Raw genomic sequence first — 27,343 nt, forward strand, 5'->3', positions numbered from 1 at the left:
TGCAAAAGTTTTGATACATTGATGTAGATGCGTCCAATGCACCGGGACTAAGACCAACTCCACTGGTATTCCCCAATGCAACAGCACTTTTGCAGTAGGCGTCATACATGTGCCAGTACAGGACCAACCCATCACGATCCCAACACACACATTCCTATTTAAACTATCCAGCCTAAGTGATACCTAAAACAATGGCTGACAACCCCCATGAGTTTCGCAGGAGGATTCTTCTCCTGGTCACAACGGGAGGCTTCACTCATGCAGGTACTGTAAACTCCCCCCCCAACAAAATTGCCATCATCATCACCACTAACAACAACATACAGCCCCAGTCCTTGAAATAGGCGCCGTTCTTGCTTCTCGTGGTCATGAGATTCAATTCGCTACGTGTGCTGGCCAAGAGGAATGGACTTCTGGCTATCCCTTTATAAAAACGACCTATATCGTCGGTCCGGCTGCTACGGAAGATGACCTTGATCTTCACTACGAGAGGTTACGTCTCTGGCGCCACGAGCACGGCTTTGCTCCCATGATGAAGTCTAAATACTTCTTTGACAATTTCTGGACAGAGACTTATAAGAGTCTGCGCGCTCTGTGTCTGGACCCCTCTACGAAGCCTGACTTTATTGTCGCGGACTTCTTCGCTGATAGTGCGGCGAGGGATATGCTCAGACAGTTCAACATCCAGCTCGCAAGCGTCTGGCCCCAGATGCCGTATGCTATGGCGCCTGTGAGTTATCATCCGGGTCAGCCTGGGTTCCAGGCCGATGGGGCGTTGACTTCTGAGCATGCATCTTTGACGTCGCGATTCTGGAACGAGTTTGTAGTGTTGGCGGCGCTTCCAACGGTTATTCCTTGGTTGATATGGACGAAACGCATGCGTGTTGATGCAGGCGTCAACTACAGTCATTCTCTTCTCCCCAAGCCTGATTACCTCGTTCTGGTCAATTCGTTCTGGGGACTGGAAGCACCTAAAGAACTGCCGCCTCTCATGGCACCCGTTGGACCTATTCTCAGTGACGAGTATCCTCCCTTGGATGAAGACCTAGCCCAGTTCCTGTATGACCACGACAAGACGATATACGTGTGCTTGGGAACTCATGTCAACCTCCCAGGAGAAGAGCTAACAAAATATCTTCTCGGGTTCATCCAAGCTCTGGACGCTGGGTCTATTAACGGTGTTATATGGGCTATTCCTCAGAAACCTCGTGCCAACTTTGACACTTCCAAGACTTATCCTCTAGCTGATGGTTCGACTATCAGCGTCGAAGGTCTTCTAAATGACGCCCATCCACACTTCCGTCTCCCTGTATTCGCGCCCCAAAGAGCTGTCTTGGCGCATCCCAATACTGTCTTATTCCTCACACACGGCGGCGGTTCAAGTGCCAATGAGACACTCTTCCATGGTACACCAGTCCTTGCAGTAGGATACTTCTTCGATCAGCTTTGCAACAGCGCTCGTCTCGCAGCATCGGGTGTCGGCACGTCCCTTGACAAATCCTATCTGACACCGTCCTCCATTGCATCAGCCATAGAAAACATCACAGCCGACGCTGACGGGTCGTTCACCGCCAACGCCCGTCGCATGCAGCGCATAGCAACCCTCAATTCCAAGCGCAAGCACCTCGCAGCTGATCTCATCGAAGAGGTCATGGTAGATCAAGAAATCCGGTTCCGCAATGGCGTTGAGCTACGTCCTATGCATCTACAGACGGCGGATATGCGCATGCCAATATGGAAGGCTAGGAACTGGGACATGTGGCTCATTAGTCTGACAGGAATGGTAGCTGGAGGTATAGCTAGCTGGTGGTTTGTTAGAGAGGGTTGGAGGAAGATACCCCTTATGCTCGTAAGGTCGGTAAGGGCCGGTAGAGGGTTTGCGAGAGGGATCTTCGACAGTCGAAGGTCGTGACAGCTCGGCTTAGTCTTTGATGAGACTGAATGTACTGGAATGTATTATAAGATGTCAGGTCTCGGGGCCGGCATCGCAAAAGCAAGCGCTTCTCTTCTCCATATAGTAGAACATAGACAAAAGGACAGACCAATCTAAAACATGTGAAATATGCTATCCTAAAGACCATCATGGGAACTATCCTAGATGTGTCCTAAAACCTTGTCCTGAATATTACAATAAGATAAACATTAGGATCCACTACTATCATAAAGATTTATTTTATCAAGATGTCTTGTAATGCTTTAAAATTATTGTACTATCCTTGCAGAGACAGTGCTTCTTAAAGCCTGTTGTTCCTTCAAACATAGTCGATGATCGGTGACAGGTTCCCATGGCCTGCGATGTGACAGATCATCCTCTAGATCAGCATCAGACGTCAACTTAGTAGGTAGTTAGGTCAGATCATGTACAAAAAAACAGAAGGAGACCCTTCCATTGAATTACAGATCCAAAGTATAATTTTAGGTAATTTTGGGCTTGGGATTGGTTCAGTGATGTAGTATTTGTGATACTTGATCTCGCCGATGGCCATCAGATGGGCTAAGCATTATGACGTAAGTCATGGACAGTGATCCAAGAACTCGTCAAGGTGGCATCCAATATTGATCACACCTCTTACCTATGCTCTACGTGGCCCAGTTCTTTAGAATTGTTATAGCAAGCAATGATTTTACTGTCAACAATCGACAGCACGTACAGAAGATCGGGAGTAGGCAGAGAAGGTGAGATTGTCAAAGCAGGTATTTCCAATCATCCTTTGGCAGCTCGTCAACAAAGACATTGTTTTTAAGTAATGGATGCTAAAAGAAAACGCTGTTAGTGTACGGATAGTCTATGTATCAAGACGGGCAACGACAGTAACAAAGTACTCTCTCTTTGTTTATGTACTTTAAATCGTCCGTCCAAGTTTAGAAGTGCTACAGCAATGCAGTCGGCTTCCTTTCAGATGCGGGCCAAAAGGTTCCCCAAGCTCTTGTACTTAATATAAATTCGAACCAAGCTTTTTAAACTGATTGATAAAGATCCCTGTCGTCTTTGTCCTGTCAACGTTGCAAGCGCAAGCAGGTAAAGAAGATGGACGGGCCTTAGCGTGCCGATCATGCACTTGCCCTTTTACGGGTATGTATCACTTGCTTGTCCCGAAATTAAGTTGCGAAATGTGAATGTATCACTACGTAAAGACCAGTCAAAGTCAGTTCAAATTAGAAGCCATTTGATGAATTAATTGGTTTCTTGCTCACAAAGCCGGAGTGGCTGGCTGCTCGGATCATTTTGCCCACATCCACGTAGACCTTTCGTTCACTATCACTGCCAATCACATTTGCTCGGGAAGGAAATGGGAAAAGCTTGTTTCCTTAACAACACCGCACGACTGTTTTTCATCTCTCGGTCATTGAATGATGAATCTCTGTCTTTATATTATACTCTCCTCTTTGTTCTCTTGGAAACCGTAACGCTGGTAACCGTTCCCATCCATTCATTGTGTGTCTTCTTGTCCCTGGAATTCGAGTTTCCCCGCGCTAATCGAGGGACCTTGCAGGTGGTTTGCCGCTAGAATCCAAGCTTTGCTTCTTTATTTTGGACCAATCATTGGGCTCCCCCGCCTGTTCCACTTTAAGTCTTTTCAGTAGGTTGCTTTCTATCCATCCCTCCTGTCCATCTTTTCGGGCTGCATCCCATAGCAAAGTGCAGTGCGGTCAGGTGCTCTCCCACTGCAGCTCGTTTCTTTCAGTGGAAACTTGGGAGACAAAGGGAATGGAAGAAACATGGACGCTCTTTGGTGGTGGGCAGTAGCTTTGTTCAAAGTACCCCTTCACGAAATTCCAGTGATGACCATCGATACTTTTTTCCCTTACTACCGCAGGCTTGGACTAGCACTTTTTAAACTCTTGTCCTTCCGCCTTTCTACAGCACCAAATCAATTCCTTTGGATTCACTTCACTTGCTCTCCCACCTCAATTCCCATCTCGCACAAACAACACAGACATCGCGACCTTTATCAAAAGACGGTTAATACCTGGAACCCGTCTGCCTCTTTTCTAGGATTGTCCGAATATTCACAATAGAAGCGCATTCATTGCACAGATTCTGGCCTTTCACCCAGTACCTACTACCTAGACTGTGAAACAGGTACCGACCAAGTGACTGACTGAACCAGGGTGGCGATTACGCTCACCTCTCACTCGTCGCCTACTTTTGCTCTCGCCCTCACTCTCCACCGTCAACCACATCAACTGTTTTTCCGTCCGTCGCAATCGCGAGACGGGCCCTCCCCTCGCTTCAATGGAGATTCAACATCCGTCGCATGAGTTTGCGACTCCTCGTCTTCAATTCCAGCACTCTTCGCCGCACCTTCAGCCGCCCGCTCCCGCACCTGCGCCTCCGCCTGGACCTATTTCCGCTTCTCAGATTGCCAACGAGCAGGGTCCAATCCCCGCCAGCTCACCAAACGTCATGGAATCAGCGCCATGTCCTCAGCCGCGCCCCATTACTGAAAATCCTTCTTCACTGCCAGACATCAATAGAATTCAACCATCTCTAGCACCAGCGAATGAGCCTTTGCTTCCTCCCGAACTTGACCAAGATGATGCCAGTTCAATTCTGAGTGACCTCCCGTCAGAACTTGGTGAACCTCCTGCTGAACTTCCAACCGAACTTGGTCCAATTGATTTTGACTGGGACGGCCCCAAAGGCCATGAAATTCTGCGACTCAAACCCACTGTCCGACAGTGGAACGATTTTGCTGCCAATCTTGCTTTCGCCCGAAGCCTCAAAGCTGAAAACAATGGCTGCTTCAAAATCGTTCTCCCAGAAGAGCTTTTGGAGGATCTACCAGAAAAAGACTCCCAAAAAGTTCCTGCAAACGCATACCGACCCAATCAGATCAAGAAGAACAGCTTCTGGCGAGTTGAGACTATTTCCTCTGTGGGCAGCTTCAGCTCATCAATCACCGGTCCACAATGCAAGGTTTCTGCCACCCAGGCCATTGACCAGCTACGAAAGTTGTACCGGAAGAATGATCGCAAACAAATCCGCAATGTGCGCTATCGGGCTGATGTCCCTGCATGGACCCCCGAACAGCGCCTCGAAGCTGGTGTTCCTGAGAGGAGCCCAATTTACCCTTTGAAAGGCGACAGGCTCGACAAGACCAAGGCCATCATCCCAGGAATTCACACACCTTATGTGTATGAATCAGGGCCTCATTTCGGGGCAAGCTTCCAGATACACGCTGAGGACTTCAGACTTGTTTCACTCAACCATTTGTATAAAGGTCGAAAGATTTGGATCGTGGTCCCTTCTACTGCTGTCGACGTTGCCGAGGAAGCGCTTGGTCGAAAAGGCAAATGTTCCCAGTTCATGCGGCATCGAGCCGAGTTCTTCTTCCCTCAGAAGCTCGAAAAGTTAGGCATACCCTTCCGCATCGTCGACCAACGTCCTGGTGAGACCATAGTAATTCTGCCCGACGCATATCATGAAGGATTCAGCACAGGGTACAGCATTGCCGAAGCCAAAAACTATGCGGATGATGACTGGACTACTGAAACATATCAGGAATGCGAAGCCAAGTGTAAGCTTGCCACAATGATTCCTGCGGATTTGATGCGGCCCTTGAAGGATGGAGAGACCCAGCTTGACCTTTGTTCGGGTTTCGAATTGCTGTCAAAAGATACACCTCCGGCCACGCCACCAACAACACCGCCAACCGCAAACATAAAACGTCGTCTTGATAGCGAAGTACAGAGAGTTGGAAATAACAAACGAGTCAAGGCGTAGAATGGCGCAGAGGGATTTTGTCTTCTCATTCACATACCCACAGGGAGTTGATACTGATTTTTGTTTTCTGGGGGGCGAAAGGGGAACTTTGCAAAGGATAGCATCGGGATACCCACGATGCCCGGCGTATGGAACCATTTTGGCAGCAATTACTTGGGATTCTGGAACTGGTTGGTTGGTTTTGGGAGGCGTTTATGTATGTACCATGCACTTGTTGCCTCTTGAGTTTAAACCAGAGGTCATATTATAATCTTGTTATGATAGACAAGGCGTTTGTATTAATTTCTCGTTAAGCGTCGTGTCAAAATCGTTACACTTGCTCCTCCATCTTGATGCAGCCATCGCTAGTTTCCATATATACATGAAACGAAGTATTTCACAATGCAGACATAGCCACCAATTACATATCCTAAACTAGATCAACCCGTCTCTTTTTTTTCACATACGTCTCTCCGCCTCCTGTCTCCTCATCTCATCACGGAAAGCATTACCACCGGTGCCCTGGTGCGAGAAGTTGGCATCGACAGGGCTACCAGCCAAGCTGCCGAGACCGTCGCTATCAGCACGAGCACGCTGAGGAGCATCGCGGTACTCGCCAGGAGGAGGGACGGAAGTATCGAGCTGGATGCCGTTGTCACGGGCACCAAAGATGCGGCGCTTAGCACGACCGGTGTAGCCATGGCGGGCGCGGCCAGAGATGTTACCAAGACCGATGTGGCGGGTCTTGCGGTTCCACAGGAAACCACCGATGATGAGAAGGAGGAGGCAACCAAAGACGACGGGTAGGGCGATGATGAGAGTCTGACCCTCAGGGAGCTTCTCGTTCGCCTTTTCGGGGAAGTCCTGGTCTTGGAGGTAGAGAAATAGAGTCGTGGACTCGGTCTTTTCCAGCGAGTTGTTGCTGTTGCTGTAGAGCGTGAGGGAGATGTTATGCGAGTGCTTGATGTAGTCCGACTTGGCATCGAAAGGCCAGTAGCCCCAAGCAGCGGGGACGGCGGAGTCGGTGAAGTCCTGGTACTTCTCCCACTTCTTGCTGGTGCCGTTGAAGAAGTTGAGACGGGGGGTGATCATGAGGGTGGAGTTGTCAGAGGCCTTGGTCTTGTTGAAGTAGTCAGGGTCCCAGGTCACTGTAGCATAGATAGTTAGCAATTGGTCGTGAATTGATGCGCTGATAGCTTTGGCAACTCACCGAAGTATGTCCTGCGAGCATCAAGAGTGCTGTTCGCGTAGGGAGAGCAGAAAGGAGCATTATCGCCATCCTTGTTGTAGCATCGCGAAAAGACACCCTCGCCGTGCTTGCCAGTGGCCTGAGGGTTGGGAGGCTCGCCAGTGCTGGTGTATATCTTGGCCCAGCTGGTGTAGGTGTAGACGGTGGCAGTGAGGTCGTGGGGAGCAGCGTCAACGATGGACGTGGTACCGTCGACGGTAGTGTACGAGGGAGTGTAGGTCGTGGCAGGCTGCTGCTCGTCATCGACGGTGACCCAAGCGGCGGTCTTGTCGGCTCGCTTCTCGAGACCGGGAGCGTCGGCTTCAAGATCGCGCTCGTAACGAATGACAGTTGCATTGGCGAGGGCCATAAGGCCAATGGAGGCCAAGATCTTGGAAGCGTGCATTGTTTTTGTTTTGTTGCTTGTTCCCTCGGTGATGCCGATCACTTTCTACAAAACGAATGGAGGAGCTCTTTCTTATGGGACTACACACGAAGAATCGCCGACGGAGAACAAGGGCGACAACGATATTGAAAAGAGGTTGAAGAGATACGAAGAAGAGAGAAAAAATAAAGGAAAAGAGAGGTAGAAAAGCTGGAACACGGGAGATTTGAATGCCAATGCGATATCCCAGTTCAATTCGAGTCCAGCCCAGGCCAGAGCCAGGAGGAGACCGCCGATCGGGCCGGACGGAAATGCCATGGCCTCAAGGTATCAGAAAAATTGGCCGCTAGAAGGATTAGAGACGAAATTATTAGGTCAGTTTAAGCCACTTAAGTCACACTCTTTAGGCTGTTTATTTTTGTATACCAAGACTCGAGAGCGCCTACTAGCATGGAGCCAACCACAAGCTGGACTTTTTTCTTCCATTCCCGTTTTCTCATATTTCGCGCAGGTTGATAGTGGGCCTAGCGCGCATTCCCCAGGCGATAGCCAGGGGTTTTACGGGGCTTCATGCATTGGACGCTAGGTACTTATGGCGTGGAGCAATCCATCGCCAAGACTGCCCAGACGGGTGAAGGAAGGATGGTGTTGATGGGAGCTGGGCGTGATGTCATGGTGATAATTTTTAACAGTTGATAACGAGGTCGAGGGAGTATATAAGAGGCCTATGAAGGATAGAGTGTTGAGAGAATATGGGGCAACAAGTTGGAACATTGACTCTGGTGGTTCGGATGGCCAACTCGTGCAATTAAGGGCAAATCACACCCAGGGATCACTGAGCCATCGTTTCTTCCAAAGAAACACAATCGAGGCGGGACTCCGAGATTATGAACAGTCTATGCCAAAACATTCAAGCGTTCCAGGATCTCACAAGCGGCAAGCTCGATACATGCTTCGTTCATCGGTTTGCCATAATAAAGTTACCTACTTGAGACATAAGAGACGAAATTGATAGGCCAGCTTATGATATTTATGATATTTAGACCAGACTTCTTAGGCTCTTTATTTTTGTACTCCAAGACTCGATAGACCAACATTCCTGCTGCCCATTATCTAGGTACCTAGGAAAGTTGTTGAACCCGTTCTCGCTCGACAGTGACGATTGAATCAGCATCTATGTACCAGCTAAAATGACTGCCGTTCATCAAGCGGGTCTATAGATTCTGCAGCCTTCCGGTGAGATGGCCGAGTTGGTTATGGCGCCAGGTTAAGGTTAACCTTGACACCAATTTCCTGGTGGAGCAATCCTCCTGGGTTCGAGTCCCAGTCTCATCAAGATTATCTTTTTGTTTTTTATCCTACTGTCTTGCTATTACGATGAATTGAGAACTTTGTTTTTACAGCCCTATGGAATCCGGTATATCACCAAACTTTCACAAGTCTCAGGAAGATCTAGATATGCCCGCGAAGAGTTTCATTAATGCACTATCAATTTGTAGCTAGAATAGCTGCAAGACTCTTCCCCAAAAAGGTCGAGGATTCGCATGTCGAATCCATAGTCCCAAATCCGCAATAGTTGAGAGTCACAATGATAAGGTAGGCCTACAGATCACCTGTAACCTTTAGTAAGATAGCCGACTGTCTATTACAGTATATCCATCGTATCCCTTCTTCAAAGGCTCCATGCCACTCAGCATAACGACAAACACCTACGAGTCTGAAGTAGGATGCCGCTATGTTTTAAGCCTGTGGTCCTATTCCTCGCGTAACTCGGTGAACGTCCCTCCATTATCAAGGCGGTAGCCATAGACATAAGCTCCAAGTCCGCGTCTACAAGCGGGACAATAGCATTGACCGCTGGGTTCGTAGTATACCCTCACTGTACGCAAGTTTGGGCAAGCGCTGATGATGCGGTTGGTAAGATTGACATTCCACTGGACGAGATCATCTTTGTCGAAACCAAGACTGTCGTCGACATAGTCATTTTCGTCAAATAGGTGCTCACATTCGGCTTCTGATTGTCCTTGTACACCTATGGCGATGAAAAGGGCTAGAAACTCATCGTCAAAGCAGTCTAAATTAAGACTGATGGCAAAATGCTCGACATTAGAACTGTTCAACGCTTGACAGAGCCTATCAACATCGCTGTCCTAGTCGAAATAATTAGCAAAGTATATCACTATAGCAGCATGTTAGTCGCTTACGAAGTCCCAGTAGCATTGATGGAGGGGTTCGTCAAGGGGCCCCAGGCGTTTACAATGTTTGAGTAGGCGGAATCCATGAATGTACAGATGCTTGAGACCAGGGAAATCCTTCACGGTTTGATGTACCCCATCTATGTATTCTTCAGCCACTAGGCCCATGTTGTAGTGTTCCGAATGGGGCTTGAATCATAAGGAGAGGGCCTCGAGTGACTGCGGCTGAGCTGAATACATAGACCGGAGATCTAAGTACTCGTCGCTTGTGTCGTTGATGCTTTGGGACCAGGCATTGAGTGACACACTCTTCAGAACGTCAGGATCGCAATGGTTGAGAGCTGCAACAGCGATGTGCGCTTAACATTCCAGGCAGAGTGTTGTGACCGTATTCCATCGAGGGGTTCCAGTCAGAATACGAGCGAATTGAGCACCATTTATAGGAAGACAAAAGCGTCTCTCATCATACAGAATAATCTCCTTGACTTCGACCATCTTCGAGAGACTGTCGACAAGGAGCTTAATAGGGTCGGCAGATGATGGGTAAGACTTGCTCCAACCCTTCATGTGAATAGTCACCTTTCTATATAAGTTAGTTAGCAATTATGTCGATTGCGACAAGAGTGAGATAACAGGACTACCTTATACGCTCATGTTTCTCGCTATACTTCTCATTAAGAAAGAACTTGAAGATGGGAGAGAGACGATCGATATAGCCGCAAAATTTGACCTCTCTCCAATTGGTTGAGTCAAAGTAGTTGTAGAACTTTTTGCAGGTCAACGAAAGATTCAGGCGATCCTTTTTGGTGAGAAAGGAGCTGATCATGCCGCGGCACTCTTGTGGAATTTTGTCCATGGTCGCAACCAAAGGAACGCTGAGACTACGCCTCGGAAGAATAAATGGATGAAGGCAAAGAGGTCTATGCCTACTGGCAGATCGATCATCTGCCAGTCGCGGTCGTCTGTTGGATAGAGGTGGGAGGATGCCGCAATGTGAGTGTGGTGGTGTTGAAAGGTTGAAAAGATTCTGTGGAAGAAAGGGGAGGAGAAGGAATCCACAGGCAGATAGATGTATGCAGACTGAACCAGGCAGCAATCTAAGCTTTCGTAAATCAGTGTTCATTACTTATCGGCTTGACAGTGAATCACAGTGGCAGAGCAGTTCAGAATAAAGTGCTTGCCAGCTGCCCAATTCTGGCCCTTTATGTTGACGTGAGCCTACCTTGTGACCAAAGGGAGTACCTGGGTGTATTCAATGATGACTTAAGTCTTGGATTTATGAGATATCTAGAACATACGGGTTAATATCACAGTATATCTAGTTGGTATCTTGGGTATAGATGTTCACCATCAATGCATTTTTTATTCCTATACAAATTCATCCTTCAACTCCTTATCCTTGCCCCTACCATAATCCCTTTCCCATACTCATTCATACCAAACGAGTCCCTATCCATTCAATGAAATCAGGATCCTCGCTCTCGAAGTAGTAGGGAATCTCCTCACCTTGGTTGGCCACATAGATTATATCATCCCGTCCTTGGTCTTCAATCCCCTCAAGCAGCCTCACAATCTCCCTCTGGGAGCAAGCGCTGAGGTTTCTAATCGCGGTCGCGATATAAATCCCGTCCCTAAACTCTCGAGTGACGAGGTAAGCTCTCTGGTTAGCGTGATACCGAGGGAATTTTTTGAACCCGTGATACTCTTGCTGTCCATCGTAGATGATGGGGTGGAGATGCTCCCATCCCTTGGGAGCATCTCTAGCAAGACGAGAGTGTAAAGTTTCTTTGACCCTTCCAAGTACAGTAAGGCGAGCTCTCTCGCGCTCTTCCTTGATGGCCATGGCGTGAAAGAAAATAGCAAGATCACCTTCGTAGTCGCGACAAGGGGGAGGAATCAACTTACCTTCGAGGATCAGATTCGTTTTCATCCGCTCCGCGATGATCTCGGCGTTGATCTGACTCTCTTCTCCAGGCATGAAAAGACGCGCCTCCTCGAGTGTGTATATTGCCGAGTCGCATGAGGACACACTGACAGGCGAATGCTCGACCAGGTCCATGGCCTCATTTAATGGGAAGGGGGAGTTTCCTAGAGTCCACTTACCTTTTATGGCGCCGGTAGATTGAGAGATTCTGTTCACCTGATTAGCACATATCTTTGGGGAAAGTTCAAACTTCCAGTTTGCGAGATCCCAGATGTTAATCTGGCAGAGGTATCGCTCTACGCCGATGTCGCTGCTCAGAGGCATGTAGATCTTGAATCCAGGGGGTGAGATTCGACTTTGAAAGAAGGAGAACATGTTGATAGAAGTAAATTTTCTGTTTTGGGTGATTCAAGCTGCTGAATAGTTGTTTGAGTCTTTGGTTAGGCAATGTTTACCGTCGAGACTGGCTTAACGGCGGTTGTAAAGAAACTTGAAACTTGTCAGCAAATACAAATCTGTGGATGATGAGTTAGTCTACTGAGGAGGAATATTAGCAGATAGAAGAAGCCTTTTTAATGCATTCTTTCTATCCCAATTGTAGTATCCAGTTAAGAATACAAACCTTTTGTTTTGCAAATACGAGAACAAAGATCATGTTCATTTCCCCAAAAGCCGAACATAGCATTTTGTTACTTGGGCAGCAGATGATAGCAGAAAACACAATGCCTCAATTTATTTAGACTGGTACAAAAAACAATGAACACAAAAAAAGCTTTGTCGGCAAGCTGAATAGATGTAGAGGACCTGATGTTCAGGGACAGGCGTAGATGAACGAACACGCAACACTGGGTCTCCTCCTCTAGATCGCCACCGCCTTAGTGTCAAAATAGTCGTCAGAATCATTATCATTTGATAGACACTCTCTTTTCTGGTGTCTCTGCAGGCTTCTTATTAGGTTCGTTAGACGCCTGGGATAGAGCATCGAGTCGTTGTCTTCCTCCCCCCTTACTCCTCGTATTCTCTTGCAATAGCTCTAGTATCTGAGTCTCCTTTTTCTATGACGCACGTAGCATTGAGGGCTATACTTATAAAAAAGATACTAGTTTGCCTAAAGGGAATCATAAAATCGTAATAGAATTATGAAATTACTCCACTTGGCCGACTGCAATGATTCACTGCCACCTGGCACTACACTCGCACTCGCAGGCATAAAAGAAGCCGATTTTCTGGCCTTCATCTTTTCTGAAATTATTCCCCTTTCATCCTCTACCTGCACCCCTCTCTTGCTGCATCGTTCTCTTGCTGCTGCATCACACTCGTCCTACAACATACTACAACACATCTGCAAAAGGTATGCAACTTTCTCCTTTAAAATATCACTTAGCACTAACCTTACTTCGCAGCATTGCCCTCTTTTTCCTCCGATATCTTATAGCACAGTTGCAGGCGACCCGTGACTCTCTCATTTGGAGCAGCGTTCATCACCAACTTGACTTTATAATATCACTATCTTACATAACATCTGCAATGGACGATTCCAGTTCAATTTTCGCCTTCGATTAGTCAAATGTTGCCTACAATACAGGCAAACCCAACCGAACCGATTTCCAGTCCATCCGCATAGAAAAGACTATAGGGGACAGTAAAGCAGCTGCAGAATGTACACGACAGCCATGCTGTCTCATCGAGCAAGAACACTCTCGCAAGGCCCTAGACCTTAGTGATGCTCCTATGTGAGCACTGATCTTCTATTTTCAAGTGCATAAGCTAATATAAGACAGTGAAAAGGTAGTATTGGTAGTTGGAGAGTATCTACCAGGAAGGCTGCCTAGTTTCAACCATAAAGACCTTCCGAAGAACCCTGATGATTTCAAACAAAGAAAACACCGCTACTTGGCAACGAGAGACAGGACTGCTCTCATTTTCCGAATGATCAACGATGATAGGACTATTTACCGTTTATTGGAATGTAAGGACGGACTCTGGACTGCTGGCCCCTTATCCGCAGAGATCAACGAACACATCTTCTTCTACCGCGAATTCGTGCGCGGCGTTACAGATACACAGAAAACCTACCGATTTATCAAATATGGAATAAACACCCAAGTAGAAACAGTGAGGGTCTTCAACACCTACACTAGAAACCGTATCAACGGTTCCAACAACAAAAACTACACCAATGGCGCCAACGACCAGAACTATACTAGTGATCCTAACTTCACTAATGGTTCTAACGATGAGAGCCATACTGACGATTCTAGCGACTCTGCACAAGCACCTATCTCTAGGGTTGAGCCTAATATTGTTATGCAAGAACAGGGCAATACCGATAATCTTCTTCTTACACGGGCTGCAGAGGATGTGTGCGCTTTGCTTCGGACCGCCAACCATTCCGCTCGCAATCATCCGGTCCCACAGAAGAGCATTGGTATTTTCGAAAAACTGTTTCGCCGACAAATTGTTGACGAGGGTGCTAAAGCTGTGGCTGAACAATGTGTGGTATGTTTTGCAGTTATGGGCGAGAGCAAGAGGAGGAAATAACTAACAGATATATATTAGGCGCTATGGAACCATGCAGTGGAAAGGGCAAAGGAAATATTGGCCTCGCAGGGAGTCAGGCATGACAGAACCATGGGAAGGGTTGCGGACATGATCAAAACAGGACGCGAGGGTTCGACAACGCTGCGGGAGACCTTGGCGGGTCACAGCGACAAGTGCGAAGACAGTGATGAGAGCGATTAGAGTGATATCGGGATGTCTGAGGGTTAGACCGAGAGAGACTGGGAGGTTTGCTGTTACATTGTGCATACAATATGTGCTATGAATATGATACCCTCACCTCGAGCCACTATGAGTCTAATGGTCAGGCAGAGAAAGGTTTTACAGGGAATTTGTTATAATACTTGGGATTTCCAGGTAAAGGTACTTTCAACTCTTGTTAAACAAAAACGGGACCAGACATCATGGTTTACGAGCCTGTGCTGTGCATATTAGTAAACAATGTATTATAAGGGTAACCTGGTGATGCAGGGCCCAGTTGTTAGGTATCTTGTGGATGGATGTTTATTTCGTTTAGAATCATTGTTTACGTCCCTTGTTGATATCACAATCATTTAAGGTATAAGCAGTGACCATTGACACTGGGGAAAGCCAGATCCTTGCTTAGCTTGTTGAAATGCATAACATACATGACGAACAGTGCCGTTGATGGTTTGCATATTCATTTGGCGCATAATCAAGTCCGAAGGCACGAGATTAGGCCGAATGTTGTGGAAGAAGACTTGAGAATGCCGCATGACAGATGTGAGGGTTAACCGGGGCATGTCTTGTTGGTGAAGATGGCTTCAAGTCGTCCAACAACAATATTGGCTGTTGGTTTGTTTTTGCTAGTTTCACGTTATGAATTCTAGTATTCCCTGTAGATTCCTAATAACGCTCTCATAGGAAAAGGTTATGTTGACTCAATTGAACCTTGGATTGGCCTACAAAACCCACGATCCAATGTCTCGTCTATTGGTTCTTGTCGAGTTGGCAGGAGATTTGAGATTTATGAAGCTGGCTGGTGGTCTAAAACGTGAGGGCGTTACCCCACTAATAATGGCCACGCCTGTCCAACGCTGCCACATGTTCAGCGGGCATGTTTTAGTGAGTTTCTCCCCTGTAAATATGGGGTAATGTAGTGGGTCTGGAGCTGTTCGATGATCCGAGGCGGGATGAACTGGCAACTGACGATGTAAATGCTGTAGTAAGACGTGGGACTCAAGATTAACGAATCGCTTCTCGATCCAAATCATGTCTCATAAAGTGGAACTCGGCGATGTACACTCTGATACAAACCCAACTGCCCACTCTGTGACGTACTACCAAGCATGGATGCATCTCACTATCCTCTCAGGCAGGTTACCAAAAGAATAGGGACTTGAAGCAGTACAGACGAAATCATTAGTCTACTCTTAGGCTATACATACACTAAGAGTAATCTAATATTTATATCAGCCACTAAATGAGTTGATGCATCTGCAACTGCTGCAAGCTACTGTACCTACTAGTGGACTTTGGGCAGCCCCAAAATTCTTCCAACAATGGATCAACCCACCTTTTGATCGTGCGAGACGAGACGCCTTTGGATGATCCATCCGCTTTCATATCATCGTGATTGGCGAGCCTTCCACTTTGCCGCCAGTCCGGGGCGGTGACAGCTGTTCGTGTGTGTGTTTGTTTATTTCGTCTTGTGTTTCTTCCTCTTTCCCCTGCATATACTGCCTTTCTGGTTCACCAATGGAGATTCATTCGTCTTGCAACACCATCAATCAATCATCATGACCGACAGACGTAGTCGTCGTGACCGCGATCGCGAGAGCCTTCGAGTACCCCGCGCTCGACCCCACCGCAGCTCGAGGAACTCATCCGTCCGCTCTTCAGCACGCTCCTCGGCCAACTATGAAGAACCTCGTCATCGACATCCTTCGACCGGTCCAACTTCTTATCCTGCAGCTGTTCCAGCTCCTTATCCTACCAATAGTCCTTATTCTTATCCATCAGCCGCGAATTCTTCTCGATCTTTAAGAGCTGCCTCATCTCGCTTCTCTCTCAATGAGCAGTTCGCTGCGACTCGACAAGATTTCAACCTCTGGGACGATGATGCGAGTTCCATCTATGACCAAGGGATCAACGAAGACGACGAGGAGGACGATGATGAAGATGAGGAAGACGAAGACAAGGATGGGGACAAAGATGAGGACGAGGACGAGGAAGACTCTGATGATGATGACTCCGACGATGAAGACTCAGAAGACGACGAAAAGGCTGCCCTGAGCTCGACAGAAGGGAATGACGATACATTGCATGAAATCAGCAATGCGCCGCCCGTTCTGCAGGCTTCGGATTCCAACTTTTACGACCTCTTCTGCCTCCCACAAGGCACACAGGAGCTCTCGCAACAGCAAATCCGAAACGCATACTACCGCCTGTTTGTTCTCTTTTACCCCGACAGCTATCCTGCACGTCTGCGTCCAATTGCTCGCCAACAGTTCCTCCGGGTCCAAAATGCTTTTGAAACACTCATTGACCCAGTGCGCCGAGCACAATATGACGTGGACCAGTTCGTGCAAGCTGAAGAAACGGGATCAGTAAAGTCGGAGTATGAAACCGCGTTCGATGAAGCTGTTCGGGACCGCATACAGGGCAGTATCAGTACCAACTCTGATTTGGGTGTTCGACTGGATGCATCTGAGTCTACCAGTGGCCGTCCAAAACTCCAGATCCTGGACTTTGCTCTCAGCCATTCCGTCACGATCGAGCTTCCAGGAATGCAGAAGTTAGTGCAGCCTCAGATTGCCCGGATAGAGAGTTTTACTTCAAAGAACGAAAAGGAGGCAGCCGAGAGTCTGTCACAGCCTGGTGTCCAAGTAGCTACACCCACAGTTACCATTACTGGATCTACTTATGGTATCTCAAAGGATCTTTCATCAGTGCCAACATCACTCTTGTACGATCGATACCAACCTCTTCTACCCCTGACAATTTCGAGGCATAGACTTATGCAGCTTGTCGAGAACAAATTTGCGCCATTGGCCACTCTTCAATACAGACAAGAGTTCATCAACCGCAAGCTCTCGCCATCGCCAGAGAAGTTTAGATGGATAAAGACAGCTGTTGAGCTTGAGGCGGATGTTTTGCCTGAGCTTACCGCTAGGAGCCGCCTCTACCACCACTTCTTACTGCCCAAGTTCACTGAGCCTACCATTGCTGAAGCTAGCATACAATCTTCGCGGGATTCTACTGAGTTTCAACCCCGTGTTGCTCTTGGGCTTTATCAGAATCTACGCCACGGAACTGGCTTCCTGCGCGCGGATAGTGGCGACTGGGCCTTTGGTACTGAACAGTACTCTCGATTCTTCTCTGAGCACTCAACGATAAACCCGGCTTTCTTCAATGCTGAAGCACCCGGGGCCACTCCCAGCATTGAACTAGGTTTCCGAACAGGACAATCCGACCGATTGCCAGCCCCTGGTTCCTCGGATACCCCTGGTGACGAGGGTGGAATTCGAGGTCTCGACTACGAGATCAACACATGTCAGCATGGGACTTGGGCTATCTCTGCATCTGCCTCGCCTGTCTCAGCAGCGGGTGCTATACGATACAGCAAGGACCTTGTTCTGCCTTTCCAAGCTCCACCAACGTCATTGGACCCAGGCATGCCTGCAGCAGCACGTTTAGAAGCAGAACTATGCTCAAATAGATTCCAGGATCAATACTTGGCTGTCCGTAACCTCTGGTCTGTTGGTCGTTTTACGCGCATCGGTATCGAAATTGGTATGAGCATACACAATCTCCATCTCTCCGTCTACTGGTCTCGCCTTGGTCAACGTCTGAGTGTCCCCTTGCTCATCGCTCCGCGGTCACTACTCGGACCCGACATACTCTTCTGGGCTGGCGCATTGCCGTTCGCCGGTCTTGCCGCAGTGCAACTTGGTCTTAGCTACCGCCGTCAACAGACTGCGCGCTCGCATCGACGTAGTCGTTTAGACATCGCCTCTACCGACAAGCCAGTCGCCATTGCCCAACACCGATTTGAAGCGGACAACATCACCACACTTCTTGCACAGCCTGTTGAAGTTCGGCAGAAGGGCCAGATGACCCTCAAAGGCCTTGTGATCCTCAGTGCAAGGTTCGGTGTCCCTAGTGAAGATGGCTCACTCGTTCCAGGCGACGAAGTTGCTGATGTGACTATTGCCGTTGCGGCTTTGATCAGTGAACCTTCTTACGCCAACGGACCTGCCCTTGTCATTCACCAAGGGGTGCGTAAGAGCCGCTTGCCAGGTTTCTGGGACCCTGCGCCAGGCCAGGACAAGGTTCTCCGTGTTGAGTACCAGTTCAAGGGCGAAGCGGGCTCTATTGAGGTCAGCAATCGTGATGAACTTGTTCTGCCACCGCAAGCTTGAACCGTCGGGTTTGATCTTTTTGTCTCAAAGCACAAATAGAAAAATATGTGTTATGAAGATTGGTGAAAATTTGAAGACGAAACGAGAGTTATGATAAGAAAAAGGGAAAACGGTGTCGGAAAATGGATTGCATACATAGGGTGTTGTATCATGGCGACAGTACTACAGATTATTCGTTTAGCGAACAGAAACGTATAAACGTTCAAAGAAATAGCATAAATATTGTTTTTTTACTCAAGTTACAATACACCGTGATTGATCCTTGCCAATATAGTAGAGAGAGCCTTTAGGATATCAGAAAAATTGGCCGCTGAAAGCATAAGAGACGAAATTAGTAGGTCAGCTTGTGCTACTTAGACTATACTCTTTAGGCTATTTATTTTCATACACTAAGACTTTAGAGGTATGAGATGAGAACGAATAACTATCGGAGAAATACACGGAGTTCATGAAAGATCACGGATATTTATTTCAACCAGATATCCTCTCACTTGGAGAGACTGGGCCATCCTAGTTGCAACTGACTCTCTCTCTCAACTACATAATCTAACGGAACCAGATAGCAGCAGTTGTTGTATTTCTCAGTAAAAGCGGTTGCTGAAGTGACTGCTGACTTTGACTGATTCTCAAGTAGCTTTCTCATTTCCAAGTCGCCACTGGACTTGGATGAGTTCCTAGCTTGCCGACTTCATACCTGGAGAGTAGTTTTTCGCTACAGAATTAAGTCGGGACCTGATCAGGGTTGCGGACCGGATAATGATATACTCTTTTGCGTTTTTTACGAATCTCTCATGTCGAGCTGTACATAAGCCAATCCGATCTCATGATGCGACGTTCGTGGGCCTGACGCAGTTCAATTGCAGTAGTCCTTCTTTTGGGGGCTGCTGGGTAGCAGAAAAGTTGACCCCCTAAGTCTAGGGATACAGAAATAAACAGCCTAAGGGCATAGTCTAAGCAGCATAAGATGGCCTACTAATTTCGTCCATTATGCTCTTAGTGGACATTTTTTCTGATACCCTGAGGTGGGCGGGGGGGGGGAGGGGTATTGCGCATAAAGTCGTGCCGTCAAAGTATCTCCGGAAAAGTAGTAGAAGTATACGCAAGTCTCAACCAGCAAGCGGATTGGCGTGAATCGTCACATTTTCGATGCGAACTGGCTCCTTCGGTCTGTTCTTTCGATCAACTTCGACAGCCTCCATCTTAGCCAGCGTCGCCAGACCCTCATCTCCGATCACACGTCCAAACACAGTGTTGAGCCCATCCAGATGTGGCGCCTTGTCGAATGTGATGAAGAACTGCGATCCGTTCGTCCCGGGCCCCTTGTTGGCCATTGAAAGCACACCTCGAGCGCCGTGTCGCAGCGCAGGTCGGATCTCGTCTTCGAATGCGCCTCCCCAAATACTGCGTCCGCCTTTGGGATTCTCGGGAGGGTTCGGTGTTGCGGGGGCACCAGTCTGAGCCATGAATTTTGGGATGACGCGGTGGAATGGGGATTTATCGTAGTAGCCTGAGCCGCAGAGGGCGAGGAAGTTCTAGTAGCTGTTAGTTCAGGGTGCATGCAATTGCAAGTTTGACATTGTTGACGAACCTCTGCTGTTTTGGGGACGCTTTCACAGTATATCTCTACTTTTATGTCGCCATGCGACGTGTGTAGTGTGACTGACATGACTTTTGTATGTGGGTGTGGTTGTTATGTCGAATGAAGTCGCATCGAGAAAGTTGGAGGGATGGTATTCTATGAGGCGTGGTGTTGATTCTCTAGGTTGTGTGTGATTGGTCAAAAATTGTAGATGCCGATGACTAACGTTTTCAACGACATACACTGCCTACTAACTTACCAATGGAGGTCATCAATTTCTATAAGCAAATGTCCATAATGTTGCAATTGTGAGTATAGTCAATTGACATTAAGATAAATATGTAATTACTTGGTGACTATGGTGTCTTCCTTGATACATTCAGGCATGCTAGGTTGTTGATATTGTGATAAGACTGACAGCCAAACATCCCACCCAAGATTTAATAATACTCTATCTAGTTCTTAAAATGACATCAATGTTGTATTAAGGCTAATCTCAGATTCAGTGCGTCTTTGTAGTTGCATATAATATCAGGAAACCTGAACACTGCTCACTCGCGAGAAGCTTGTCTATGATGAACCTTGCATAAAACAGCCAGCGAATAAGAGTCTCAAGCGACACAGCATAACTCAACCTATGCTCGCCCGCCACATTACACACATCTGATGTGGCTAAATGTGGCGTCTGTTCGCTACACGCCCCCTTCTTCCATGTTGTATATAATAGTCGGTGTTATTTACATACAAACTGCACAATATGTGAAAAGACGGTGTGCGATTGTTTGTTGTTGCAGTCTCGCGTCGTGGGATTTTTAATCTCCGTCCCAGCCATGCAGTGTCTCCCCTGGTGGGGAAGTTGTAATTTCACAGGCTTTATTCGCTTTCGGCCGAGTCAACTATTGCTACCCTACATGAACAAGAACTGGATCAATGCGCGCCTCGTCAATGCGGTGAGCACTCCCTCACAGTTGACTTATGCGGTGTATCTGTGCTGTTTTGGCTTTTCATCTGGTCTTTGTTTATACTACACGTGTTAGTTATGCGGTGTCGACTAGCATCGTTCTAAAATACGAGTCTAGAAGCTGTGTCTTTACCGTCATTCTGTAGACTTACACCGTTGCACGGGTTCCTGCAGAGTGAGGCATGGAACGGTCTTTGCTAGCTTGACGGGTGATATTCCACTAGAACAAGACAGAAAATCACCAAAGATTTAGCTAGTGAATGATGATCCTCAGCTATGGAGATCGTCAAAGTCAGCAATTCGGAATCCGTGTCTTGTCTCGGATGGAGGAAACAGCACAACAACCCTGCGGCATTCTCACCACCTACACTTAGACGTGAGGAACATGGACGAACCAACAAAGACAAATACAAACACAAGCTGAACCGTTGCTTCTGACTCATGAGACATGCATGCACCCCAGCATCCGTTTATTATTTCCATACCCATATTCCAGGATGCTGGTTCGTAGAAATGTGAAAAGGTCCAAGCCTCCTGGTAATGTGATCTGAAGAGACACTACACCTTACCACGGCCCAGGAATGTAGGCTCTAGCGCCTTATACATTATGACACGACGTATCTGTGCTTTGACGACCGGCAGCCAAGATTAGTAGTTCTAGGTACACCGCCAATAGTATCGGATTTGATCGTTAAATGCCAACATGCATTATCCAGGGGGCCAAGCCTTACGAACCTACCTCCCTTACTCCAAGACCGCAAACTACAAAGTTAAGTTATTCAATACGCTATTAATATGTATCATGCCCTACATCAGTAGTTCTATGCATGTGTGACTCCTAGTCAGGGGTTCTGAATGGAGCGCCGTTACTGAAAAGAAAAGGGACAAGAAAGCGACAGCCATTTGGCGTCTGTCCCGAAATTACAAACTCCCCACAGTAGGAAATTCCCCTGACGTCAATATGCTTTCCCAACCTCCACTTGGTGCATCGACGATCTAGACCTCTTCTGCCTAAGAAAAGTGAACACAGAATTCAGAGTCAGAGAGTTAGAGGTCTGAAAGTCAGTCAAAAGTCAGACAAAAGAGAGATCCGGCTGAGCACAAAAGCGCCCACGATCAAGGATGGGCTCGATCAAATCAAATCACAAGGAACAATTAATTGCGGTAGTGACAGCCATGGATGCTGTTTACAGTCATCATGATTGCCATTGGAATGAAGAAATTGAGAAATGAATACGATTTGGAACAGTTCAAAGTTAAAGAATTTTTACTTCTTTTTTTGTGCCTGTCTTTGTTACGTACAACTACCTATACATAGGACAGGGGGCTGCTTTTAAAGAGAGGAACCATAGTCCAAACTTCGTAAATCCAACCAGAGGCACTAGTAAATGCCAAAATCCCTCCCCCGAGACCAACTACCAGTCGGCTTTCCGGACTGAACTTCATGTGGTCCCGTACACCCTTAGAAAAATTATGCAGACGTATCGTGTGCTGCAGTCGTGAAGAGTAGGCTCGCCTCATCGTACCAGACCGAGGTCAAGACACCATCGTCCCCGTTTTAATAAAACAGGTCGGTCCATAGACCGCCTTTTCCCATATCCGGGAGGGTATCCTTTTATCCACTGCGAGGGACCTTTTGGTGCATTCTCGGTCTCCTTTTCGTTCTCTGATATCCGTATCGTCGAGAAGGCTCCTCAACTGTAAATCTATGTCGCCAACCAGTTTACCCCGGATGGAAACCTGTTGTAGGACCTTTTCGGGGTATGCGGATTCTTTCCACACCGGGGGGAGCAAGTCGTATGGAGCCTAATAAAATAAAATGCAGAAAGTTTGCTGAAAAATTGAAGAAAGGGGTATGATCCGCGTATTCCTTTTTTTGGTGCCGCTAGACTTGGTGTTGATAAGAAAAATGTTGGTGAATCGCGAAAAAATGGAAACAAGTCGCTAAATGCCCAAAAAAAAGAGAGAAAAAAAACATATGTGAAAGATCATTCTGTTGTGCGACCATGCAATGATTTCGAACAAGTAATAGAATGTCGCAAAAGATTGTGTATGAAAAGCCAAAGTGATGTACATGGGTGAACGTTGAGGTCGAATTGTCCGATTCAATATCTTGTCATGAAGAGCATTATTGGTTCATGCCATGCTGGTTAACGTATCCGACGTATTGGTTTTGTTGCTGTTGTTGACCATATACTGCCGCATGGTGAGGAGGCGTAGGAGTGACTGGGCATCGAGGAGGCAGGACATATGATTCCTTGGCCAAGTTGTGGTTACCCATCAAAGTGTTACCGTCCGGGGTGATCGGGGGAGTTAGATATCCATCGAACCCCATCGCGCTGTGCCCTTTTGAAGGCGTGCTGTAGATGTTGCTTGTGTGCTTGTTGATAGGCTCGGCAAGGGGGGTCGCAGGGTTGGCGCTGGCGGCTCGACGGGCAATGGCAGCTTGCTCGGCCATGAACTCAGCAAGCTTCTGGGATACGCGAGAAAAACCTGTCGTCGAGTACTTGCGGGCGAGTGTGGGTGAGGGCTGGTGGAGGTGGTGCGATAGAGTAATCAAGGTAACGTTCTCTGTTTGATCCCAACCACCATCGTTAACTTCTGTGCGACCGAGGATGGCACGAGCAAGTGCAAGCGAAGATCGAGCCAGGACTGAAGGCTTAGTGGAGACAAAGTCGCGGTGGTACAGGGCGATCTCGCAGAGGTAAGCAGCCATGTGCGAAACCTCCTGATCATCACCCTCTTCCGCCACCATGAGTTGAGAGAAGAAGTCGACGGTAGGGTGACCAATGATCCAGTCGAGGGTGTTGAGGACGTGCATCTCCATCTGAGTGAACATGCCAGCATCATATAGGCCGCAGCACATGTTGTTGAGCTCGTGAATTTGGGGAACGCGATCCTTCTTGTCTCCGTACTTGGCAGCGATGAGTAGGGCCGCGCATCCAACCAATTGGTAGTGTTGCTTGTACACAACTCGCTTTGAGCAGTATCGGTCCAGTAGGTTGACAGTCAGGAAGAGAGTTTCAGGTAGCAGGCCGAAGGCGGCGTGAGCCTCGATGAGGAAGTCGATCAAATAAGGTCGCATAAACCATTGAATCTCGCGTTGCATATCGATGAGGGAAGCGTCAGGTAGAGTCTCATCCTGTGACGGTTAGCATATGAGATGCGTGAGAATATCATCTCTACGTACCTCCATTTGTCGCATATGTTGCATGATATCCTCAAGGTATTCGTCACCTGCTAACCGTGAGAGTTCGACACCAATAATGTCTTGTCGTTGACGGGCCATCATTCTCGCTGCCTCTTGGGCTGTGATTCGGTGTTGAGGTTCATCGGACTCGACGAAGAAGGTGTCGTCATGTTGAGAGTAAGCCATGTTGGGCGATTTTGATTTGTCGGATGGTGGTGATGAGTGTCTGTAGTCTTGTATGACTTGGTGTCGAATGAGAGACTGTCGGTTCGCCAGGAATCTTGTGGTCGGATAATTCGAAGTTGAGAGCGTAAATGATTGTTGATTACGGTTGCAATAAAGAGTGATGCAAACCGATAAATTAGGATATTAAGTTATTAAAGAACGTGCAAGAAAATGAAAAGATTGATGATGGCTGGTGGAAAGAAACCAGGTGCATGTAGCTTAACAGACAGTGGAGGCAATAAAAGGGATTTGAAAAGGGGTTGTTTAAAGACGAGATCTTCTCAAGGGCTCTAATGCGGCATGTGCGTCAGTATGAGGTTTATACTAGTGCGTGATCTCGATTTTGCCAGGGCCACTCTCTTTAAGAACGGTTTCTGCGGTATCCCTTGGGCGATAGACTCTAATAGACAATCGAGGCTGGGCTGGCACGAGTTCGGTATCGAGGGGGGAAGGAGTAAGTCTTACCGGCACAGGTCGGGGAGATGAGCAGAAATCGTTGAGAAGATGAGACAGTCCCTAAAATTGAGTGGAAACAACGAGTTAACGTCTCCCACGGGCAATCTTCAAGGATGGAAAAAGAAGCGTCGTTGTGGGGAAGAGAGCGGTATGCGGAAGTAGGATACTAGGCATGCAGCTGTTAGGACAGTTAGATACCCATGCTATTAATAAAGCCAGACCGAATGCCCAGTTAATGACATACCTCTAAACACTCTGGCTTCAAGACAGTCCGATCGAAATTGACAGCGACGAGATCGAACAAGTCGGTGGTTGGTCAGTTGATTGCGATGGTGCTTGATGAACAGAAAGTTGGATAACTATCTTGTCGTATAGTTCTCCTTTCCTAGTGGTCCGAACGGTCACTGGGGAATTTGATTGGCGAACTAGTTCTTCGTTGCTTCGATGAAGTGAATCAAGGGAGCGGGCACTTCGATGAGAGGCTTTTCGTCGGCGGCGGGAGCGAAAGCGGGAGCGAAAGAGGGAGTGAATTGAGTTGAGATTGGAATTCCTGGTAGGTTTGAGATGCAACCGAGGAATTTTACAGTCAAGCAAGCTGGAGTGAAGGAATTGGCAGCTGAGAAAAAGAATAGATTCAAAAAGCGAAATACCAGTAAAGGTCTTTTTGATTCACTTTTTTTTCTTCCTGTTTCTTTCCTGGTTCGGTTCGTCTCACAGTCTCGAAGGGTTTCTTGTTTCCTGGCCTAGATTTAATAGGTTGGGAACAGCGAGAGGGAGAGATGCTGAGCGAAAGAAGCCCTTGGGGGTGGTTGGGGTGATGGGTGGGGAAAAATTCAATTTATAATTCTCCTCGTCTCAAATGGTTCTTCAGGCCTGCTCCGGGAGAGTGAAAGACTTAATGAGAGATTGAGGGGATTCAACAAAGCTAAAGAGGAAGGGGGGAAGGAAGTTTGAAAAGAGGTAGGAGGAGGATAGAGAGAGGGGAAAAGGACTGGGTGAGAGGTACGCGACCAGAGTAGTTTTAACCAACTGTACATTAACTTAGCTAGGTAGAGTAATGCAGAGCAGCAGCGTAGAGCGAGATTCATGGATCCCATGGATGGATTGGATGGGACCAACCCTTGCTGGGGGGTGAAGGTGGAGAGTTCATGGTGTGTGCCAGGATGTTGGGTGTGCAGCATAATAATGAGAGTAGTAGGGACCAAAGGTAAAATGTACAGTTCATATGCATCTCAGGCTAGAGCTAGCAGCTGCTTCCTGCTGCTTGCTTCCTGCCTCCTGCCTCCTCTCGCCCCGGGCTGCCTGACCTTGACCTTGACTTGCCCACCTTCCTTGGTTTCCTGGCACGGGTACCGCTTGCGGGTACGCGCTCCAACGCTACTGTTAGGTACGGCAGGCAGGTACCGTTGGTTTCTGCGCGCTGGGCAACGCAACGCAACGCCTGGAGTCGCGGGTGGAGGTACCTAAAGCGGCCCCTGTTAGGAGACCGTCCGAGGAGAGGAGGCCACCAGGAGTCGCACACCTACTACTGGACCCAGCCCATTACCCACTCAGAAGAGCGGAGGAAATCCAGTCAAACCAAATCCTGGTAGCAAGACCGAAACATGAGAAGAAAAAGGAAGCTTCGATTTGCTTTTACAGATCCATGAATTGAATTCAATACCAATCAACAATCCGTCTAATAATTAACGTCTCCTGTTTTTCTTTTTCTACTTTTTCAATCTCTACCAAGGGAGTCTTCATCTCCTCTTTCCTCCTTACCGACACATCGGGCATCGCCTCAACATCACAAAAGCTTCTCTGCACGTATTATTACTGCTTTCGCTTTTGCGGGCTGACTTGCGCTAATATTTTGACCTCACCATTCAAGGAACGAACGCTCTTCGGAGGCAAGTGGTAGTAGGGCAGGCGGGGGCATGTCTTGGCTGACTTGGTTCGACGGGTGTGAACTGCACAGCACAGCACAAACTTATCTGCATAGCACAAGAAACGGGGTGTGCAAGGCACGGCAATGTACATACATAGACATACATACATTGCCAGCTTTGGGCGGACGCTACTGAGCTAAGATCCAAGGCTTGACGTGAAGCGCGTGTATCAAGCGTGTGAGCCTCCGCTGGTCCAGGACGATTTTGTGCCAATTGTGTCGTGTCGTAGCGTGTTCTTGTCTCTCGGCTTGGGAAAATACGGCCTAGCTTTGAATCTCAAAGGCAGGGATCCGCGCGGATGGATATGGAGATGGAGACTGGGCGTGTGAGACGGTTCAAGCAAGATGCGATATGTATGAATGTGAATAATGAAGTAAAAAGAAATGTTGTTTGACGATGAGGCGCTGGAACCAAGAGAAACGATGTCGATTTAAAAAAGAAAGCACTTTACGATCCGATTCCGGTCCATTCTGGTGTTCATTGATCGGATTGATTCATCACGATTATAATTGCAGTTTCTTATTCATCCGGTTCAATAACAGAGACATTTGTCTGATACAAGATGCGAAACAATGGCTTCTAGACAGGTTCTTGATCATGAATGAATGCAATAGTAGGCAA

At 47.6% G+C, this 27,343-nt stretch overlaps 9 protein-coding genes and 1 non-coding gene across 10 annotated transcripts; 5 read left to right on the forward strand and 5 right to left on the reverse strand.

Annotated features, from left to right (window-relative positions):
- Positions 1–191: 191 nt before the first annotated feature.
- On the forward strand, positions 192–1,872 carry FGSG_00933 (uncharacterized protein; the record flags this gene model as incomplete). Its single annotated transcript, XM_011318372.1, has 3 exons — positions 192–264; positions 327–1,654; positions 1,819–1,872. 3 exons carry the CDS (start codon positions 192–194, stop codon positions 1,870–1,872), a joined length of 1,455 nt encoding a protein of 484 aa, XP_011316674.1.
- A 2,365-nt stretch (positions 1,873–4,237) lies between these two features.
- FGSG_00934 (uncharacterized protein) lies at positions 4,238–5,728 on the forward strand (the record flags this gene model as incomplete). Its single annotated transcript, XM_011318373.1, has 1 exon — positions 4,238–5,728. One exon carries the CDS (start codon positions 4,238–4,240, stop codon positions 5,726–5,728), a length of 1,491 nt encoding a protein of 496 aa, XP_011316675.1.
- A 255-nt stretch (positions 5,729–5,983) lies between these two features.
- Positions 5,984–7,540, reverse strand: FGSG_00935 (uncharacterized protein). Its single transcript, XM_011318374.1, has 2 exons — positions 6,918–7,540; positions 5,984–6,855 (listed from the first exon to the last, which is right to left on the reverse strand). Exons 1-2 carry the CDS (start codon positions 7,339–7,341, stop codon positions 6,167–6,169), a joined length of 1,113 nt encoding a protein of 370 aa, XP_011316676.1. The 5' UTR covers positions 7,342–7,540; the 3' UTR covers positions 5,984–6,166.
- Positions 7,541–8,555: 1,015 nt separating this feature from the next.
- On the forward strand, positions 8,556–8,655 carry FGSG_20515. Its single transcript has one exon. It is a non-coding gene; the product is annotated as a tRNA-Leu (tRNA).
- Positions 8,656–9,074: 419 nt separating this feature from the next.
- Positions 9,075–10,371, reverse strand: FGSG_00936 (uncharacterized protein; the record flags this gene model as incomplete). Its single annotated transcript, XM_011318375.1, has 4 exons — positions 9,075–9,470; positions 9,525–9,673; positions 9,881–10,098; positions 10,157–10,371. The coding sequence occupies 4 exons, from the start codon at positions 10,369–10,371 to the stop codon at positions 9,075–9,077; spliced, it is 978 nt and encodes a 325-aa protein (XP_011316677.1).
- A 576-nt stretch (positions 10,372–10,947) lies between these two features.
- Positions 10,948–11,493, reverse strand: FGSG_00937 (uncharacterized protein; the record flags this gene model as incomplete). Its single annotated transcript, XM_011318376.1, has 2 exons — positions 10,948–11,300; positions 11,421–11,493. The coding sequence occupies 2 exons, from the start codon at positions 11,491–11,493 to the stop codon at positions 10,948–10,950; spliced, it is 426 nt and encodes a 141-aa protein (XP_011316678.1).
- Positions 11,494–13,368: 1,875 nt separating this feature from the next.
- FGSG_00938 (uncharacterized protein) lies at positions 13,369–14,181 on the forward strand (the record flags this gene model as incomplete). Its single annotated transcript, XM_011318377.1, has 2 exons — positions 13,369–13,938; positions 13,999–14,181. 2 exons carry the CDS (start codon positions 13,369–13,371, stop codon positions 14,179–14,181), a joined length of 753 nt encoding a protein of 250 aa, XP_011316679.1.
- A 1,577-nt stretch (positions 14,182–15,758) lies between these two features.
- FGSG_00939 (uncharacterized protein) lies at positions 15,759–18,383 on the forward strand (the record flags this gene model as incomplete). Its single annotated transcript, XM_011318378.1, has 2 exons — positions 15,759–16,927; positions 16,976–18,383. 2 exons carry the CDS (start codon positions 15,759–15,761, stop codon positions 18,381–18,383), a joined length of 2,577 nt encoding a protein of 858 aa, XP_011316680.1.
- A 1,106-nt stretch (positions 18,384–19,489) lies between these two features.
- On the reverse strand, positions 19,490–20,049 carry FGSG_00940 (peptidyl-prolyl cis-trans isomerase 10; the record flags this gene model as incomplete). Its single annotated transcript, XM_011318379.1, has 2 exons — positions 19,490–19,915; positions 19,972–20,049. The coding sequence occupies 2 exons, from the start codon at positions 20,047–20,049 to the stop codon at positions 19,490–19,492; spliced, it is 504 nt and encodes a 167-aa protein (XP_011316681.1).
- Positions 20,050–23,051: 3,002 nt separating this feature from the next.
- On the reverse strand, positions 23,052–24,299 carry FGSG_00941 (uncharacterized protein; the record flags this gene model as incomplete). The annotated part of the gene is made up of 2 exons (XM_011318380.1): positions 23,052–24,065; positions 24,114–24,299. 2 exons carry the CDS (start codon positions 24,297–24,299, stop codon positions 23,052–23,054), a joined length of 1,200 nt encoding a protein of 399 aa, XP_011316682.1.
- Positions 24,300–27,343: the final 3,044 nt, after the last annotated feature.

Source organism: Fusarium graminearum, chromosome 1 (genome assembly GCF_000240135.3).
Source record: "Fusarium graminearum PH-1 chromosome 1, whole genome shotgun sequence".
Taxonomy (NCBI): domain Eukaryota; kingdom Fungi; phylum Ascomycota; class Sordariomycetes; order Hypocreales; family Nectriaceae; genus Fusarium; species Fusarium graminearum.

Bases quoted from the DNA above. Each gene is read 5' to 3' on its own strand.
- FGSG_00935 (XM_011318374.1), bottom strand. From the start codon at position 7,341: ATGCACGCTTCCAAGATCTTGGCCTCCATTGGCCTTATGGCCCTCGCC. The intron at 6,856-6,917 runs GTGAGTTGCCAA...TCTATGCTACAG, and splicing joins TGCTCGCAGGACATACTTCG to TGACCTGGGACCCTGACTAC.